Source organism: Meles meles, chromosome 7 (genome assembly GCF_922984935.1).
Source record: "Meles meles chromosome 7, mMelMel3.1 paternal haplotype, whole genome shotgun sequence".
In the NCBI taxonomy this organism is placed as follows: domain Eukaryota; kingdom Metazoa; phylum Chordata; class Mammalia; order Carnivora; family Mustelidae; genus Meles; species Meles meles.
The window spans coordinates 144187560-144206732 of NC_060072.1; the positions used below are offsets into that span (position 1 = coordinate 144187560).

Sequence of the window (19173 nt, forward strand, 5' to 3'; positions counted from 1 at the left end):
AGATTTCCTGTTGACTTAATGTGCCTGCTTTCTGGGCTGTTGATCGGTGTTGTTTCCCTGCGCCCTATGTTCAGACTGGGCCAGAGTCCGTCAACAACTGTGCGGCCTTCGTCCACATCCTCCCGCCCCGGTCCGCTCAGTGGGAAAGCCCCTTCTTCCTCGTCTTCACCTGCAGAGTCCTTCGGTGTCATTCAGAGCCCGCTGCTGTTTTTCCACCTGGGGATTGTCCTCTGACTTCTGTCCCTCACTGGTCTCGTCCTTCTTGGAATCCCTCTCCCGATCCCCGAATTCCGTGCTTCACGATATCTGCTTTTCTCTCACAGAAATGCCTGAATACATTCTCTTCAAAGTTCTGGGCTCCCCCTTCTTTAATCCCCCCGATGCTCAGCAAGCACGAGCATGCCATAAGCACGAGGTCACCCGCTGTGGGCAGATTTCTTGTCGCCGTGTTAGCTCTCCAGTGTGATGCTTAACATGAAGAAAAGTATCAAAACAACACATGTGTACAGAAAAGTGCTTTGAGGGGCGCCTGGGTGGCTCAGTTGGTTAATAAGCCTCTGCCTTTGGCTCGGGTCATGATCCCAGGGTCCTGGGATTGAACCCTGCATCAGGCTTCCTGCTCGGCGGGGAGCCTGCTTCCCTCTCTCTCTCTCTCTCTCTCTCTCTCTGCCTCTCTGCCTACTTGTGATCTCTGTCTGTCAAATAAATAAAAAATAAAATCTTAAAAAAAAAAGAAAAGTGCTTTGATTTTAAACTGAACCTGATACTCGTCTGCTATGCTGAGATGTATTTTTTCTTCTTCTTCTTTTGTCTTGCCAGCAATCAAAGAGAAGTACACAGACTGGACAGAATTCCTCATTCGTGACTTGACTGGTTCCCGGACGGCGCCGGCCAACCTCCTGGAAGGTGTATGTATTGTTGTTACTCAGCTAGTCTGTGTCTGAAGCCTCACGGTTGCATGAGCATCTTTGCCTATATCCTTCAGCGGGTACACGCGTACGTGGGGATATTCTGTCCAGATAGCCTAACTTCCTGTTTCTCCCCTGAATTGTTTAAGGTAATGATTCTCATGGCACCGAAGCTTCTGCACCTGTGGTACAATCAATAAGTGGAAAAATGGCTTCTGTGTGAACACATTTTTAAATAATGCTGTATTAGGATATCTTTCCACTATCCTATACATGGGAGCCTCTGCCCTGTATTCGTGAATGTAAATAAAATCCTGGAGAAGACCTCTTCCGTAGACGTGACCACGAAGCATGAACGCGCTCTGTTAGAGTCTTGGAGCGTGCTGACAAATGGTCCCATTGACTCTTCCATTCTGGTTGAGTAAACACACACCAGCAACACACGCGTGTTGAGTAATAATTGAATCAGCCTCCCTTCTGAAAACCACAGGGGGATTGGCTAATCCTGTTTCAGTGTGGTTAAGGTATGCTTACGGTGCCGAAGAAAAAACAGTTGATCTGCCGTCGTGATGGTTCGTTTGACAGTAACTGTATGATAAAGCACTTTGATCTTTTCTATATATGGTAGAACGGAAGGAGCGCCATCCTGTCGTATGTAATTACTGAGTCACCAGATCTGTTTAGGGAATGCCCCTCGTAAAAAGGGGGAAACTAAATAACAGGAATATGATGTGGATCTTGACGATATCATTATTCTCTTAATGTTAATGATGAATTTCCCTCCTCTCATAAATGACATTGACTTTTGGAGCACTCTTGTCTAATACATGGTTGTCTGGTTTTATTCTGTGAAGATTTTGCCTGGTATATTTGCTTATCGTAACGGCTCCTAATTTGTTTGGTTAGCAAATCAAAATGATGATTCTTCACCCTTTCAGAAGGACGAATTGTCTTACTTGTTCATTCTTTTTTTTTTTTAAACATATTTGCCTACAAGACTGACTGAACAAACACCCTTTTCATGTGCCAACATATGCTGAGAAGTTTGCTCATACGGGGCACTAATTATATAAATATATATATATATATATATATATATATATATATATATATACATAAAATCATTCTCTAAACCAACAATGGGATCAAGTGTAGAAATAACTGTGTAATCATCTAATATAGCTGATCATTCATGTGTGCTAGACACGTCCTTGATACGTGTTCATGCTTTGCTCACTTAAAAGTATGCAAGCATCTTAATCATTCGTGTGGTAGCTGTTATAATATGAATGTCTGTTGAGTCGTGGGGTACGTTGATAGCCCCATGGTCTGGGAAAAGAGACATTGAGCTACCACATATTTTCTAGTGGGAGGCCAATTTGGTGTAAGTCTTCTTAAAAGCATGCTTATTTCTAACAAATGCCATTTTATCTGGGAAGGGTGATTTGTTTGGTGAGAGCCGAGCGCAAACTGTTCTGTTCTGTTTACTTGTGATTCTTGTTGTTGGACAGAGGGCCGGGGGAATGAACGTGTGTGTGGAAGGAGCGGGAGGAGGTTGGGGGTGGAGGGAAACACCAGACTGTTTGCCAGTAGCTTGGATGATGGTGTGAAAAAATATTATCTTCTGCTGTCATCTGTTTCCATGAGAACCTTAAAATAAAGTTTAAAATAAGGAGTTTTGCTTCTGTTTAAACAGCCTCTGCGAGGGAAAGGCCCTATAGACCTCATTACAGTTGATTCCTTAATAGAACTTCAGGATTCTCAGAGCCCTTTTCAGTACTGGATAGTTAGTGTGATTGAAAATGTTGGAGGAAGATTACGCCTTCGCTATGTGGGATTGGAGGACACTGAATCCTATGACCAGTGGTTGTTTTACTTGGATTACAGACTTCGACCAGTTGGTTGGTGTCAAGAGAATAAATACAGAATGGACCCACCTTCAGGTAAGGCCAAAGCTTTTGCTGCTGCGAAGTATTTGGTAAAGGATATGATATTTTCCTGGATGTGTCTCTGGAGAGTTTGTTAGCTCCGTGGTACCTTTTACACGTGCGTATGTGAACGTTAAGCATTTTGACTGCAGAATACTCTTCTATGGAAAACAGAACTCAAGACCTCAGTAGTATTCTGGAAGGAGAAAGCGGTGGAGGCTGTGGTGAAGCTCATCTTACTCCTTTGGGATCACTATTCACTCATGAAAGATACACGGGACTGTGACTTGGTCATTTTCTCCCTTTTTCTTTAGGAATTTTGACAGTCTTGGAAGTAGGTTCCAAAATCTCTGTCTGTCCATACATCCTCCAGCCATCCACCCACTCACTCATCCATTCATTTGTCCATCCTTCTCCATTCATCCCTGTACTTCCCTCCATCTACCCATCCACCACCCGTCTGCTTAACCATGTATCCACCTACTCACCCATCCCTCCAACCTCCCAGCCTCCCACCCTTTGCCCCCCCATCCATCCTTTATCCAACTACCCATCCATCCATCCACCCATCCACCCACCCACCCACCCATCCACACATCCATCCACCCACCCATCCTTCATCCATCCACCCACCCACCCATCCTTCATCCATCCACCCATCCACCCACCAATCCACCCACCCATCCACCCACCCATCCACCCACCCACCCATCCACCCATCCACACATTCACCCATCCGTCCACCCATCCGTCCACCCACCCATCCACCCACCCATCCACCCACCCATCCATCCATCCTTCATCCATCCATCCACCCATCCACCCATCATCTGTCTAACTAGTTATTCATCCAGCCAGCCAGCCAGTCATCCATCCGACTGTCCGACCAAATGCTTATCATTATATAATCTGTCCTGACCTGGAAATAGCAAAAAGAAGATCATCATACTTTTTTTTCTGGCACATCGTGGATTTTAATTAGCTCCAAATGCCCTGTCAAATGACTTTCCACAGACTTCATTGGATAGAAGAATGCATCATGCTTCCTGACATACCCCACCGTGCCAAAATCTTGTTGACAAACTAACCATTCTTGAATGTTTACTATGTGCCAGGGATTATACATCTGCTGTGTTGTTTGTTTTGATTGTAAAAAGATGCTACATGTTTGGTGTGAATATTTCCTTTTCCAGTGGAGAAAATTTGAGACCGACGTTAAGCTACTTGTCCAGAGTCATCTAGCTTGGAGAGAGAGGAATATACCGTAGTTCAAATTCCTGGGCCCCTTGCTCATTTCTTCCCATTCCCCCTGCTGCCCATACTGGCCTTAACAACCTTTTGATAGGTATCCTCAGAGGGAAAAAAAAATGTTGGGTCCTTATGGAATTAAAGATGCCAAAGTAGAAATATTAATTTCTCTCAGAGATTGCTGGGATTTCACCAGGTATATTGGAAGCGAAGAGCCAAATGCTTTGTTAAAATTGCCAGAGACTTTCCTCCGCTATTAGTTGCCATTGCTTGTCTCAAGTACATGAAACCAAAGACTTAACATTTTTCCTTTCTGTCACTCAGCGGCTTTAATTGAAAAAAAAAAAAATCTTGGTTCTGTATGTCATGCATTTTGCATTTGTTGAATTTGACAGACATATAGACACGTAACATGGTATTTTATCAGTAGTATTGTTGTCAACATTTTGAGAAGCAGCCAGGAAATCCATTTATATACCCTGAGTAATTTTGGACTATGATGACAAACAAAGGGCCTGTCAATGTTGAGAAAAGATCTAAGCTCACATTTGCCTTGGGATTCATAACCTAGCGGGAGAAATTTACTTTGTGTGGGAAGTTGGGTGTATAAATCTTAGCTTAGGATCTAATTGCTTTATAAATTTTAGGAGATCCCTGTATTTGCCGGTGTGAACATTTATAGCAAAGCAATGGATTATTAGTGGCTTCTTGGGTTCTCTTCAGTGTTCCTTTGCTGTGAAGTCATGGGACTCATCCTCAAAAGCAAGAATGGAAAGTGTCACCATAGAAACTTGGGAAATATTTGCATAGAAGAGTGCTTTCTCTTTTGTAGATAATTTAATATCTTTATAAGATAAGAATAAATTGTGTTTACTTGTCTTAGTAATTTTCTGGGCATGAATTGTCCATTTCATGGGGGACTTCACGGGTGTTCTTAAAGAGCTTGGAAGGTATTAATCATTAAGAAGTCATTTTCCCAACATTTGAATTGTTGGCAAGAGGAGTTTTGCACAGGAAGAGGAACATAAAAGGCAAAAGGGTATTCCCTATGTGGCCTTCAGTTCTTCAGATGGAGCAGTTGCAAGACGAAAACTGGATTCTCTTGCCTCATTTAGCAGAACAGCATACAGGGCTGTGGTTATGACCTGTGTGTTTTGTAATTTTTTTTAAAGTTTTTATTTAAATCCTGGTTAGTTGACATGCAGGGTTAGATAAGCCTACAGTGGAGTCAGCACTTCCGTACCATAACAGATGCTCCTCACGACAGCTGCTCTCCTCCATCCCCATCCCCAGGCCCCCACATCCCCCACCCCCCTCTCCGCTGGTGACCAGCAGTGTGTTCTCTAGAATGAAGACTTCGTTTCTTGGTTTGTTTCTCTCTCTCATTTTCCTTTTGCTTATTTGTTCTGTTTTTTTAATTCCACATGAACGAAATCACGGTATTTGCCTTTCTCTGACTGACTGACTTCGGTTAGAATTATACTCTCTAGCTCCATTCATGTCATTGCAATGGCAAGATTCATCCTTTTTGATGGCTGTGTAATATTCCATCACATATACCCACCCACCCCTCTTTATCCGTTCATCAGTCAGTGGACACTCAGGCTGTTTCCATAATTGGGCTGTTATTGACAATAATATATAATAATTATTATATATAATTATAATACTTGTTACTTGGGGCTTGTGTAAATTAATTTCAAGACCCAGAGTCATTTAAAACTTACATGGTAGCGCTCCTTCCTTAACTGAAATATAGGTGGGAATAAAATCTCAGGCTTACCTAAAGATATTAGATGTTCTTACTCTCGGGTGTTAAGTGGTGTGAGGGGGGATTTGGAGGTGTGGGGGCAGAGGGGAGAGGGTAGATGTTTCTGGTGCACTGTGAGAGGAAGCTGTGCAACCCCCTAGCCTGCCTGCCCACTGGGCGGGGCGACCCCCATGGACTGCCACCATTACGGAGACAAACCACGGCTCTGCCTGCAGTTTACTTAATCTTCCTACATTTTAAAGGGCACAATCTTTCCCAACCATTCAGTACCAAAAGAGGTAGAAATGGGAAATAGAAAGTAGCTCTTTTTTAGAACCTCAGAGAAAAGGGGCTGCTTTGATGCCGTCCACCAGAGAGGCTTAAGGTCACTGCAGCTTTTCATTTCTGGCCCAGATCAGAGAACATAGGTCAGGGCTTTTCATCCAGGGCTCCTGGGGTGGGGGTGGGGGGGTGCCACGCAGGTGCTGGTGATGTAGGTCGACTCCAGCTTCCGTGAAGAATGCTGAGCGAGTAGGCAGTGGTGAGATGCCAGGTGATCAGGGAAGGGGGCCAGTAGCTGAGGTCCTTAGTGGTCCAGGCTTTACCCAGACGTGTGCAGTACAGTGAGTCAGCTCTCCGAACGTCACCCAGTGCTCATCACGACAGCTGCAATCCTCCATCCCCGTCACCTGTATCCCCCGGCCCACTCACCTCCCCGCTGGTGACCCGCAGTGTGTTCTCTAGAGTGAAGACACTTGTTTCTGTTCTATGCTTTTGTTGGTTCGTTGGTTGGTTGGTTTGTTGGTCGGTTTTTTGCTTGAGGGATCTTTAATGAAGGCAAGAAGGACAACGTGGTACAAGAATCAGGCAGAATGTTCTATGCCAGCCATCTTGCCTTGTACCTGCAGGATGCAGTCGTCAGGTCAGACTTTTCACTGACACGATTTCAGGCATCGTTCCAGCCCCTTCGTCTTACACTAGTGAGTCGGAAGCCTTGAGGTCAAGTGGTGTGTGGTTCAGGGTCACCCCACCGAAGCAGAACCGCAACTAGAATGCTGGCGTCTGAGCTCCCAGCCCGAGTCTCCTCCTCTGACGCCACCGTGGCATGGAGAGTTGCACAGAGAAAGGGGGAAGAGGAAGGGCGGTGTTTTCATAAATTAAATCAGCTTTAAAAGCCAGGCAGATGTGGAGGAGCCCCTTTCCTTCCGCGTCGAACGGAAGGCAAACTGCACTCATGGTGGGATTTTCTGGCACACTAGCCTCCCCTGTGACCCACGGGCATGCCCAGTGTGCCCCATCGTCGGGGTGCTGTTCTTCTAGATGTAGCGTGGCCCACCCCCGAGCTCTGTTCCCACCAGGGAGGTTTTAGTGGCTCCTTGAACACTGAACATCTGGGCCTGTGTCTCTGCGGTTTCCTCGGTGCCTGGCACAGAGTAGGTGCTTAGCAAATAGTCGTCAAATGGATCGACTGACTAAAGTTGGGTGTGTCTGCAAGGAGGGCAGGAACCAGCCAAGTCCACCTTCCAGGAGCCAAATAATGGATGAGGCTTTGGAAGCCAACCTGGAGGGGAGGGCCTGGAGTGAAGACACCCCCCAGCATGGCCAGGGCTGGGCTGTCCGCTTTGCCTCTGATGTGGAGGGGGAGATTTTGAAGACAGCGTCAGATCAAGCAGAGATGCCCTGCTGGTGAGCATCCAACGGAGGTCCGGGGCCTACTCCCTGCATGGGAATATGGCCTGTGCATGTCCTGATCATTTTTGTTCCTCTAGAAGTGTTCACCTGTGCCTCCAGCTTGAGGAAGCTGGTGGAGTAGGGAAAACAGGGCCTTGGAGCCGAGGTCCAAGTTAGCTTCTCCTTGTATGTCTGTACCTCTCTACAGAGCCCTGGGCAGTCCCTTGCCTGGTTAGACCCATTTCACCTCCTCTGTGACATGGGTCTAACTCTACATTTGGTGTGCTGCTGAGCGTTCCAGGTTTCTGCAAGCGATTGGCATTTTCTGGGTATTCAGTCTGTAAGCAGAGTTTCATGGTTATATTTGGTTTCCTAAGAAATTTAAGTAGATTGTTGAGGTCAGGAGATTTTTAGAGACCCCGCCTGCTTTCATATTTCTGGGTGCTCAGAAAGCACGGTAGTGTCTTACATGTTTTTGCAGAAACTAAGGACATGAAACTTTTTGAGGTCTTTCTCATCTCTAGATGCTTCTACATATGTGTGTGTGTATGTATGTATGTGTGTGTATATGTATATGTATGTGTGTGCATATATATATTTATTTATTGCCTTCGCAATCTTTATGTCAACGTTTCCTTTTTCTTTTTCTTTGTCTGTTTCTTTTTCTTTTTCTTTTAGATAGTACCTGGAGTCAGGAAGTTTGTGAACTATGGCGTAGTCAAGAAACAGTCCAGAAATGAATTCTGTATCAGTTAGTGCAGGTGGCCGTAAAGAAATGCCCGTGATAGGGGGTTCAGACGACACAGATGATTTTGTCACAGTTCTGGAGGATGGGAGACTCAGATGAGGGTGTCAGTAGGGTTGAGTTCTGGGGAGAGCCCGCTTCCTGCTTGGTGGATGGTCTCTTTTATGTGCACACGTGGAGAGAGAGACGGAGAGGTCTGGGGTCTCTCTATGAGGGCACTAATCCCAGCATGGGGACCCCACACTTATGATCTCATCTAACCTTGATTACCACCCCCCCCCAAAGGCCCCATCTCCAGATATTATCCTTTTGGGCTTTAGAGCTTCAGCATATTACTTATGGGGAGACACGAACATTTCTGTTCGTAGCCTTCCCACCATCTGTTAACAACCATAGACCAGCTTTTTTTTTTTTTTTAAAGATTTATTTATTTGACAGATAGAGATCCCAAGTAGGCAGAGAGGCAGGCAGAGAGAGAGGAGGAAGCAGGCTCCCTGCTAAGCAGAGAGCCCGATGCGGGGCTCGATCCCAGGACCCTGGGACCATGACCTGAGCCGAAGGCAGAGGCTTAACCCACTGAGCCACCCAGGCGCCCCCATAGACCAGCTTTTGCTCACCGGGAGAGAAGGAGGGAGCGCTCGGTGTAGGGTGCATGAACAAAGGGGATCGCCCCTCCAGGCTTCATTTAGTCTGAGGCTGTGAGCTGGTGGTCTCACGCCCCTCTCCTGCTCTTTACAGCTCTTGCCTCTGCAAGAGCCCTCCAAATGCTCGCTCAGAGGGGGATCGCCCTACGCTCACGGAGGCTTCTAGTTAAAGACGGATCGGGCCCGATTTTAATTGCTTATTACTTGCCCACAAACAGAAATCAACATGATACACTCTATTAAATTACCTGCAACACAATCATTTTAAGAAAATGGTTTATGTTCTTTTAATGGCGCTGTTTATTGTCCATAAACTTGCCGGGGTAACCAGGCGCCTCTCTGGCTAATGAAACACACACATGGAATGTTGTTCTCCGCTTATTGAAAACGTTAGGTGTTTAGCTTTCACAGGTGCCCGAGTGTCCTGAAAAACCTGCATTTGATTTTCACCTTCCAGGAGAGGGGGGCCTTGCCGTGGGGTTGCATTCATTATCAGGGCTTTATGGCCCCAGAAAGAAGACAGAGGATCTTAAGATTGTAGGACAGAGACCCAAATCCTGTGGAACCTGGGCTTCTTGGTCTGTTCAGGCTGCTCCAGGGCATCGATAGCACAGACCTGGCGGCTTCTGACCTGTGGCATTTCTCCCTCACACAGCTGCAGAGCCTGGAGATCTGAGATGGGGGCTCCCACAGATCTGATGTCTGCTGGGGGCCCGACTGGCTTCCTGGGCCGCATACGGCCGCCTTCTTGCAGTGTCTTCACGTGGTGGGGGGGGGGCTCTCTGCGCTCTCCTTTGCAAGGGCATTAATCCTATCATGGGGACTCCCCCCTCATGGCCTCCCAAAGCCCCCCCCCCCCCAAGCATCACTTTGGGGGTTAGGATTTCAACTTAATGACTTTGTGGGAACAGCAGTGTTCAGCTGTAGCCCTGAGCTTCTGGTTTGCTGGGAGGGCAACAGCACCTGAAGGATGGGAGCTCGCCTTTCAGGGATGAAGCAGGGAGCCCCCAGGCCTGCCCTGCCAGGTGCTTGTGGACACAGTGTCAGGAAAGACAGCGAGCATCCCTGCGGGGCTCTGTATGGCACCGAGTCACCTGGCTCAGTTCTGGGAGTCTGGCTGCAACTCTGGCCAGCTGGGCTTTCGCTCTGGTCTTGCGTAGTCTTCATGAACCACCTTCTCTTGGCCCCCTCTCTGTCTCAGGGGCTCCCCCACCCCCAGGCAGCGGGAATTCAGCACCAGCTCTGTGCACCTTCTCCTGCCTTGACCCACCTTTCTGTCTTGTCCTTGGCAATCGCTGTCCTTTCTCGTGGCTTGCTTCTCCTTTGCTACCACACCAAGGCTGAACTCCCCCGTTGAACAGCTTCCAGATTCCTGGGAAGGTGAATTTGTTCTCACCTACCTGGGAACTCTAGGCTCTCGGGTGTTGTTTCTGTCTTGAGCTCAGGCCCTTGTGACCTGCCGCCCTCGGGGTCCACAGGGCTTTGCCTCCTCGAGCTCTCCACTGAGATTCTGGTCCAGGGTCCCTGAGCTGAACCCCCCCCCCATACTCCCAGGATGATTTGTGAACTGGTCCCTTTCCCTCCTTTGTGGGACCCCGTGATCAGCGATTTCTCCCTCGGCACCCCTGCGCCCCTGTGGATGTCGGAGGGACCATTCATCCATTTTCTCCACAGCTGTTAACTGGGGCCTCACTGGGTTCCCCCCAATATGTCAGAAACAACTAAGAGAAGTCACATGCTATTCTTGTTCTGATACAGAAATGCTAAATTGGAAAAGAAAAAAATCCCCCCGAGGTAGAAGAGTATAAATAAAAGGCTGAAAAGCATCATAGACGACATCCGCCGTAGAGCCTCTCTTGTCATTAATAACCCTTTACGGGACTTTGCATAGCCGGCCACGGGCGGCAGGGGGCTGCGCCTTGATTACCTGACTCCTTCTGGCAGCATCTCTCTGTATCATAATTACGGGGGTCTGGAAAGACTCCTTAAACTACTTGGAACATAGGAGCTTCAGGCTCAAGGTGAGTTTGGAAGCCGTAGGCATCAGAATATACGGCTGCGTGCTGAAAAGCAGACATGCAAGAAATTAAAAATATAGCCCCAGAGGTTTAATGTTGCCTTTTAACTGTGGTTAAATTCATATTCATGTCCTAACTGTCTGTCTGAAAGAGCCTGGGTTGATAAAGGGAAGGTATAAACATATCTCCTTCAAGTGAGTGCTTCTGCAAATCCTATTTTGATAAGGTCTTAAATCCGTTGAGATCAGATCATAAAATCCCCTGCAGTCTCAGCAGGCAATGGAAATAGGGCCCCACAAATTTTTTTTCCTTCCGTTTTGCATTCAGCCAGAGTAACCTCCCTCCATCAATCCCTCTGCCCGTGCCCCTCTCCCTGCACCCCCCTGCCTGGGTGGTGGGGTGGGGGGTGGTGGGAAATATGGACAACATGTGGCGTGTTAGCAAAATTTCAAGTGTAAATATTAAACTTGGTTGGTAAATTTTAATTTACTTTTTAATAATTTTCAGGCTTACACAGGCTATTTTTAGCTTACAAGCACTCAGAGATTTAGTGAGAAACATGCCGTGATCATGGAAAATGCCAGACGAGAGTCATTTCTAGCTTAGGAGTTTATCCGCTAATAAGTTCTTCGTCAGGGGATATTCCTTCCCAGGTGATACGAGGAGTTTGGGGCCGCGGACGACTGAAGATGGGGCTGATGTGGTTTATGCCAATAAATTCCTGATGGAAGCCCCCAGAACGCACGCACATGTTCCCAGAAGGGCCCCGTGAACTTTCCTCTTCATTTCTGATTGCAGAGTCTCAACTTGCTCTTTCCCATCAGAAAACCCCGTCAGCAGGCGGCCTTTCGTGGGGCGGGGTGCGAATCCTCCCGGTCGCCCACGGTGCCGAGCGACTCTGAGAACTCGGAAGATCAAATTCAAGGGAGAACCATCCCTGCAGAACATTTTGGTCCTTAAACGCTTATGTGGTTTGCTGTTGATACAGAAATCTATCCTTTGAAGATGGCATCTGAGTGGAAATGTGCTCTGGAAAAATCTCTCGCCGATGCCGCCCAGTGTCCTCTTCCAATGGAAGTGTTTAAGGTAAGATGTCGGCTCGTGGCCACTTGCTTTCTCTTATCCACACTCCCCGTTCTCCCATGGAAAGCGTCTCGCAGCCCATCCTCTCCCACTGTTGGGACAGCTACCTGCCCGCTCGCATTGCACATGTTTAAAATTTTCTCTCTGTGCTTTTGCTCTGTTTCGTCATGTCCACAAGTTCCTTGTATCACAGGATCCTGACTGGAATGCTGTGGCTTCACCATTTTCCTGCATGTTGTATTATTATAGAATAATAACACCTCCTTTGCGCTCCCTCACCCCTTATGGAAGGAACAGGACACGTAGCAAGTCTATTTCGGGTACTGGTTTGGTAAACATAATAGAAAATGATGCTCCTCTTGATGGTTGGGCTTCCTGGATGGCCTGAGAAGCTGGTGTGAGTATGAGATGGGCTGTAGGCCTGGGGAGGCACCGACAGAAAGGGGGGGGGGGGAGACACAGATGAAAAGATCACCGGGTTCTTAAATGATGCCTGACACTTGTGTGTAGATGGAAGCCGTGGGCAGGGATGATCCTTGCGGGCCAGAGGGAGTCCCGAAATGTCCTCTGCCTCCCTGGACCCCACATCCTTGGGCCGTTCAAATGGGGTTGCCATCGGCTGGCGGAAAGTGGCTTTCCAGGCCTGAAGGGGCCTGTTTCCACCCCATATGTCCCCCAAGGGGACCGAAATGCTGATGGTGTGACGTGCCACCGGGAGCAAGAGTTTAGGGTCTGGGCGCGGACATGGGCTTCCTGAATTTCAGTTACGCGGAAGGCTTCCCTCAGAATTGAAGCCCGTCACGGCAAATTGTGAACTTTCTCGAGCTGCACTGTCCTTGTTTGCAAGATTGGACTTAAAAAGATGGTTTTTGCAACTGGGGATAAAATCATATTCTGAAGTGACCAAGTAGATGACTTTTACAGCATTTTGACCCTCCTGAATTTGAGGAACAGCGTACACGGGACAGGAGGCTAGGGGTAGTGATCGCAGGCAACGACACGAGGTCTGGGGCTTTTTTTTTTTTTTGGCTGACCAATCAAATACTTCTTTCCTCCTTCTCCCTTCCTCCCTCCCTCCCTCCCTTCCTTCTTTCCTAGCTTTCTTCCTTTCCTGATAACATCCTCCCCTGGAAAAGATAAAAATAATAAAACCAGCTTTTAGTTTTCCATAACTTACTCAGTTCCACAGTGTCTGTGCATCCCTCCCCCCCTGCCGGGGACCCCGACAGTTGGGGTCCACTCTCTCCATGGTGGCCTTCGTAATATTTTAAGTGTGTACACCAGATCACGTCCCTCACTCTCGAAAAAACAGATTTTCCTTGGAAGGATATTCTGTGAGGAGCTTGAAGAGTGACAGATGAAAGCACAAATTCATGCCTCTCGTCTAGACCTGGGAGGTTGCCCCCAGAAGCATGTCCCTCCTTGACGTGCTCTTCTGCCTCTGTGATGGGACCCTGCACCCTCACTTTTGTGGGGATCAATTCCCTGCTTCTTTTCATACTGTTACGGCCAGTGTCTGTCCTCCGAAGTGTTCTGTATTTGCTTTTCACAATGTAAGAAGCAGGTATAAGCCTAGTTATTTCAGAAGAGGCCTTTTCCTGGGGCGCCTGGCTGGCTCCGTCAGTGGAACATCTGACTCTTGATCTCTGGGTTGGGGGCTCGAACCCCTACACTGGGTGTAGAGATGACTTAGAAAAAAAAAAACCTTAAAAAATAAAAAAAGGAAGAGGAAGAGGCCTTTTCCCGCTCTTTGGAGGGGAAAATAGCAGTGCAATGTTTGGGTAATACACGGGCTTTGCTTTTCCTCAGTTGAGAAGAGTCAGCCAAGTCATGAGCTGGTCTTAAGAGAATTAGGGTTTATCGGAGTTGACCTTTCTGCCGGAGCTGCAGCCTGAGCTCCAGGTACTGGACATCCTGAGAAATACAGGCAGGAACCGGTTGGTTCCTGCTGTTTTCTGCTTTCATAGCTTCCTCTGTTCCAGGAACAGGCACCGGAGTAGGCACCATCTTCTGTGGAGTGTTCTCCTCGGCTCCACGTGGCTGGGCCTAGAGCGGGGACTGGGACCTTGTTTGGTATTTGGTCAGAATGAGCCAAATACCGGCCACAGTCTCCGTAGGCCTTGCCTTGGCGCTCTCCCCTCAGGTCGTGAAGATGGTACAAGGCGGAAGCCATCTTCAAGATGGCAGCCTCCAAGATCCGTCTCACGTTGAGCGAGTAAGACAGTCTTTTTTCTCTCTTCATGCTTCCCTGATGGTTTGGGTAGAGAATTTTAGGCTCGCTGTCACTTTTCTCAAGAATTTGGAGGTATCACTCCACATTTCCCCTCCCTTCTCTGGACTCTTGCATCTTCCTGCATTGTCTGCGGGTTGGCAGTGGATGGCGGTGGTTGGACGTCAGTTTTCTTCCGCAGTACTGACCACTCCGGTGTCTGTAGTTCATGCCTTTAATTTTGGGGATGTTTCTTTTTTAAAATGATGGCTTCCACCACTCTTGTGCTTTCTTGATCCGTGAGTATGTGAACGTGCTATTCCTGGATTGGCTTTTTACTTCTTCTTTTTTTAAATTTTTTTAACCTCTCTTTCAGTTCTACTTTTCATTTCCTTGTCTGTTGGCGCCACGACGAGACGTTTTCTGAACTTGTGCAGTCGTGTTTTTACGGGCGCCTGTTTGGTGTGTTTTTGCTGAATGCTGTTCACAGCCCCCTCTACTTACCACACGGACGCATGAGTTTATCTTGCTCGAATTACTGATTTTTGAAAGTCTTCTTTTTTTTCCCCTGAATAACTTGTTCCCTCCATGTTGCTTTGGTTCCTATCATTCTTGTTGGAGGTTGAAAATCCTTGCCCATGGCTGTTGAGTACTAGGCGGGGTTAGAAAGCTAAGGGCAGAGCTGGTCACTGTAGACGACCTTGGAGAGCTACTTCTTTGTTAAGGTGGTGTTTCTTCTTTAGCTGATTTAGCTGGACTGTCCATGTCTTCTTGCCTAACTGAAGCTTCAGGAGGGCAAGGACTGCATCTTTTGTGATCAGTGTTGAATCCACTCAACCAGACTCCATGGTAGCCGCTGGAGATCCTGTCAAATGTGTGATTTGTTCAGGTGTAGTTAACTCATTGATTTAAAATATTTTGAGTTAATATAGTTGTGGGTTACTGGATATTCAGACTTACTGTTCAGAACCGGGAATACTACGACAGAAAAGGTAGAGAGGCTACTAATCCCGGTACAGTTTTAATTAATAATTTACTAGTTCATTAAACATTATTGAACAGCTACTCTCTGTAAAAGGCTGTTGACAAGGTCTCATCCTTCATCTGCATTTTTCAAAATGTGATCTTCTTCCTTCACTTTTGGTTTTTCCTGTTGGAATTCTGACTGTTCTTTGGGCAGGCTGCTGAGAGTTCTCCTTGCACTCAGTGTTTCATTTATAATCAGTAGTTGCTCTACGAGTCGATACTATTTTCTGGTTTTCACAGGATAGATGGAAAGGGCGTGTCATAAATAAAAATGGGTCGAGTTGGAAAGTACATGTTCTTAAAGCTCGTGAGGCACTTTGATGAATGTTCTCTCTTATTTCAATTCGGTGGGAAAGAGATGGGCAGTTTCACTTTCTTAATCACGTGTTGGAGGGTTTGGATGTTTACACGCTGAATTTTGGAATCGTGAGAACAACCACCATCCTGAGGCTGTTGTAATAAATTACCACAAACTGGGTGGTTCAGAACAATGGGAATTTGTTTTGGAGGCTAGAAGTGGAAATGGGGCCGTCGGTAGGGCCATGCTCCCTTCCAGGCCTCTGGGGCAGAGACCTTTCTGGGAGTGTTTCCTGGTTTTGGAGGTGGCCCACTGTCCTTAGGATCTCTTGGATTGTGGCAGCTTATTTCCAGTCTCTGCCTCTTTGTGGCCTTCTCCCTGCTCTCTGCCTGTCCCAGTTTCCCTCTGCTTATGGGGACAACCATCACTGGCTGTGGCCCGTGCTGGTGCTAGTAGACCTCAGTTTAACTCCACGGCACCTGCAAAGGCCTTGTTTCTAAATAAGGTCCCATTCCCAGGTTCTGGGTGGATGTGAATGTTTAGGGGACGTTATGCAACTCAGTACAACCGGATTTCCTGAATGTCCAGTAATTTAAGAAATACTCTAATAGTACCTTCTACTGAGTTATCCTACTTACACAGGAGTAATTAAGCTCAGAGAAATTGCACGGGAGCACAGGATGAGGTTCAGGCGGTCTTAATAGTTGCTTCATGGTTTTTTTTTTTTTGGTCTCGAATTTTTGGAAGTTTTTGAACAGCATTCTGCAGGGTACAAAAATAGAACTTAGGTGTTTTTTTCTACCCTCCTCTGTTATCACTCTTTGATCATCACTGTTTCTCTGCAGGCAAGCTTATTTCTATTATTTTCATTATGGTAAAATGTATACATGCTTGGATTCAGCCACGAATCCTTCTAGATTTGTGTTGTTATGGAAAATTGCCACAGTGTTCAGCTGTTGCAAGACAGATACGCATGGTTAATGCCTGGAGATGAGCAGTATTTCAAAGCAGTTCTCTTTTTTATTATTTTTACACAGTAGGCAAAGTGGGTATTTTGGCGGAATGAATCTCATTAAGCTGTGGCGTTTATCACTCTGGTGATGTGTTCACATATGTGCTTTGGTATCTGTGTATCTGTGTCTAGAAACACAGTCCACTAGTGTTAACATGCATGATTCCTCATTGCGTAGGAATATGGACAGTGATAATGTAAAAACAAGCTCGTCATTAGTATTCCTGCTGTGATTTACCCTTGATTTGAGAGAACGCTTGGAATGGCTTTTGGGCACCGTGGTTTAGTGGGAATTCTGATTTCCCTTATTTGGAAAATGCAGATGATCTTCAGAAATGTCCATTCATTTGAAAGATAACGAACTAGTCAAATGGGTACCAAACAAAGTGAAAGTGAAGAGGAAAATGCATTATGTTGAAAAACAAATAATGAAATTTTTTGCTTGCAAGCCAGCCTCATTATTAAGGGACCTGATAGATTTGCTGAGACAATCCGTATATTACTACTTGTTTACACCTGAAGAAAGGTAAGATTACAGAGGTGACCACGGTGCATATCAGCATGGCGTTCATGGCTTCCTTTTTCACTTGTTAGGCAACCTTTGCAACCCATCGTTTTATTGTTGACAAGTCCCGCTGTCCAAGCGATTAGACTAGGAGAAAGTGACCAGCAATTTCTGTTCTGTTTCAGTTTTCAATTGCATTGAATATCATCCAGTGCATGGATTTGGGGGAATTCAGTTAAATCTTAAAAATGGGGCCTAGGGAGGTGCCTGTGTGGCTCAGTTGGTTAAGCAGTTGCCTTCGGCTCAGGTCATGATTCCAGGGTCCTGGGATCGAGCCCCACATTGGGTTCCCTGCTTAGCGGAGAGCCTGCTTCTCTCTCTCTTCCTCTGCCTGCCTCTCTGCCTACTTGTGATCTCTGTCAAATAAATAAAATCTTTTTTTCTAAGATTTTATTTGTTTATTTGACAGAAATCACAAGTAGGCCGAGAGGCAGGTGGGGGGGGTGAAGCAGGCTCCCTGCTGAGCAGAGAGCCCAATATGGGATTCAATTCCAGGACCCTGAGATCATGACCTGAGCCAAAGGCAGAGGCTTAACCCACTGAGCCACCCAGGCGCCCCAATAAATAAAATATTTTTTAAAAATGGGGCCTAGGGAGATGGGAAAAGGTGTGTAGCTCCAATTAATGTAACATTCCCTGTGCCAGACATTCAGAAACCTTCTCTAATCACAGTTCCTTTTTATTCTCTGCAATTCTCATAAGCCGTAGTCTACATTTCTAACCCCATTCATCTGCCAGTGCTACGTTGTGGACATTTCAGTGATGACTCCTACATACATCAGAAGGATCTACAAGTAAGAAGCCAGCGTCCCCAGTTTGCCAGTTAATTGAAATAAAGCATTTTTCCCTGAGGGAAATCTGATGTGTAGCCCAGGGAAAGAAAGCACGTACCCCATCTGACTTCATTCGTGACCACACCTTGTAATTGCAAGGAAAGAATGTTACTGGAAATGTCACTAAAACCCATTATCCATTTTTATCCCTTAAAGAAGTGAACTTGCTCAAATATCTTTTTTTCCCATTCCATTCGGGAAAAAAAGTTTAAAATCTCAAGTGTGTTGAAAATTCCAAGTAAGCTGTCTAGAGATTGGCAGTAGAGTGGCAGTAAGTGTAAGCACAGAGACTCGAGCCCAGAACCGTGGCATCGTCCCGGAAGCCTGGCTCTTCTCCGTGCCTGTGTCAGGTCCCCAGCTCAACCCCAGGGTTAGGGAGCCCCAGGACTCCAGGACTAAGGAGAGGTTACACTCGTGGTTAGTCCATGACGGCAAAAGGCTGTAAAGCAAAATTGGCGGAAGGAAGAGCAGCCTGGCACGCACTCTGGAAACTGATGCGGAAGCCTCCAAGGGTCCCCTCCGGAGTGTCCAGGGGCGACTTTGTGACAACAGGTGCTCGTGGTTGTCTGCCAGGGGAGCTTACCAGAGGCCTGGCCCAGGGTTTGATTGGGGGCTGGCCACATAGGCACCCCCTGCCTAGCATGGGCCCAAGTCCTAGGCTCCCAGAAGGAAGTTTAAATCCTACTGTTTGTACAAACAATCTTGGCACAGTGGCCACTCTTGTAGGTGGGGTGGAGGAGGGGGGGCTTTGTATCAGTGTAAAGTGCTGTTTACAAGCCTCTTCCCAGAGGGCAGCCCAGGGCTAACCCTGCAGGCAGCCCTCTACAAGGGCTTCGGTCTCTGGCCTGCTGTGCTGTTACTTCTCTTCTGTACACCTCTGTTCCATCTGTTGACAAAGCCTGGTGGCTCCAGGCTCACGGTCGCCCAGAGTTCAGTCACTCTGCTCTTGGTCCGTCAGCCCAGCCCCCAGGACAAGCTGCCGTCCCTCTGTCCTGGACTGCTTTGTGAGTTTCAAAACTCCATACCTGGCTGCTGGTCATTGTTTCTCTGCGGTCAGTCAGATTCTTTTGAGACAAAATTCAGATCCTGTGACTCTTCCTCTTATAACTCTCCAGGGGCATCTGCTCTGGCTTGGGGTGTGCTGTCCCAGGTCCCTCACAATCCTGCTCCCTGTGGGCTTTCCCAGCCTGTCTGCTTGCTGCCCAGGGCCCTCCCGTGTGGCACCCCACCAACTG

At 47.1% G+C, this 19173-nt stretch overlaps 1 protein-coding gene across 10 annotated transcripts in view; it reads left to right on the forward strand.

The window, feature by feature from the left end:
* The window catches only part of SFMBT2 (Scm like with four mbt domains 2), a 233291-nt gene that overhangs the window by 110789 nt on the left and 103329 nt on the right, over positions 1 to 19173 (forward strand). For 9 of the 10 annotated variants that reach the window (XM_046012380.1, XM_046012377.1, XM_046012379.1 and 6 more), the window contains 3 exons: positions 820 to 908; positions 2605 to 2851; positions 11901 to 11998. In XM_046012380.1, coding sequence (XP_045868336.1) covers positions 820 to 908; positions 2605 to 2851; positions 11901 to 11998 — 434 coding nt within the window. The remainder of the gene's footprint in view (positions 1 to 819; positions 909 to 2604; positions 2852 to 11900; positions 11999 to 19173) is intronic. The other variant, XM_046012385.1, reaches the window with a different exon arrangement.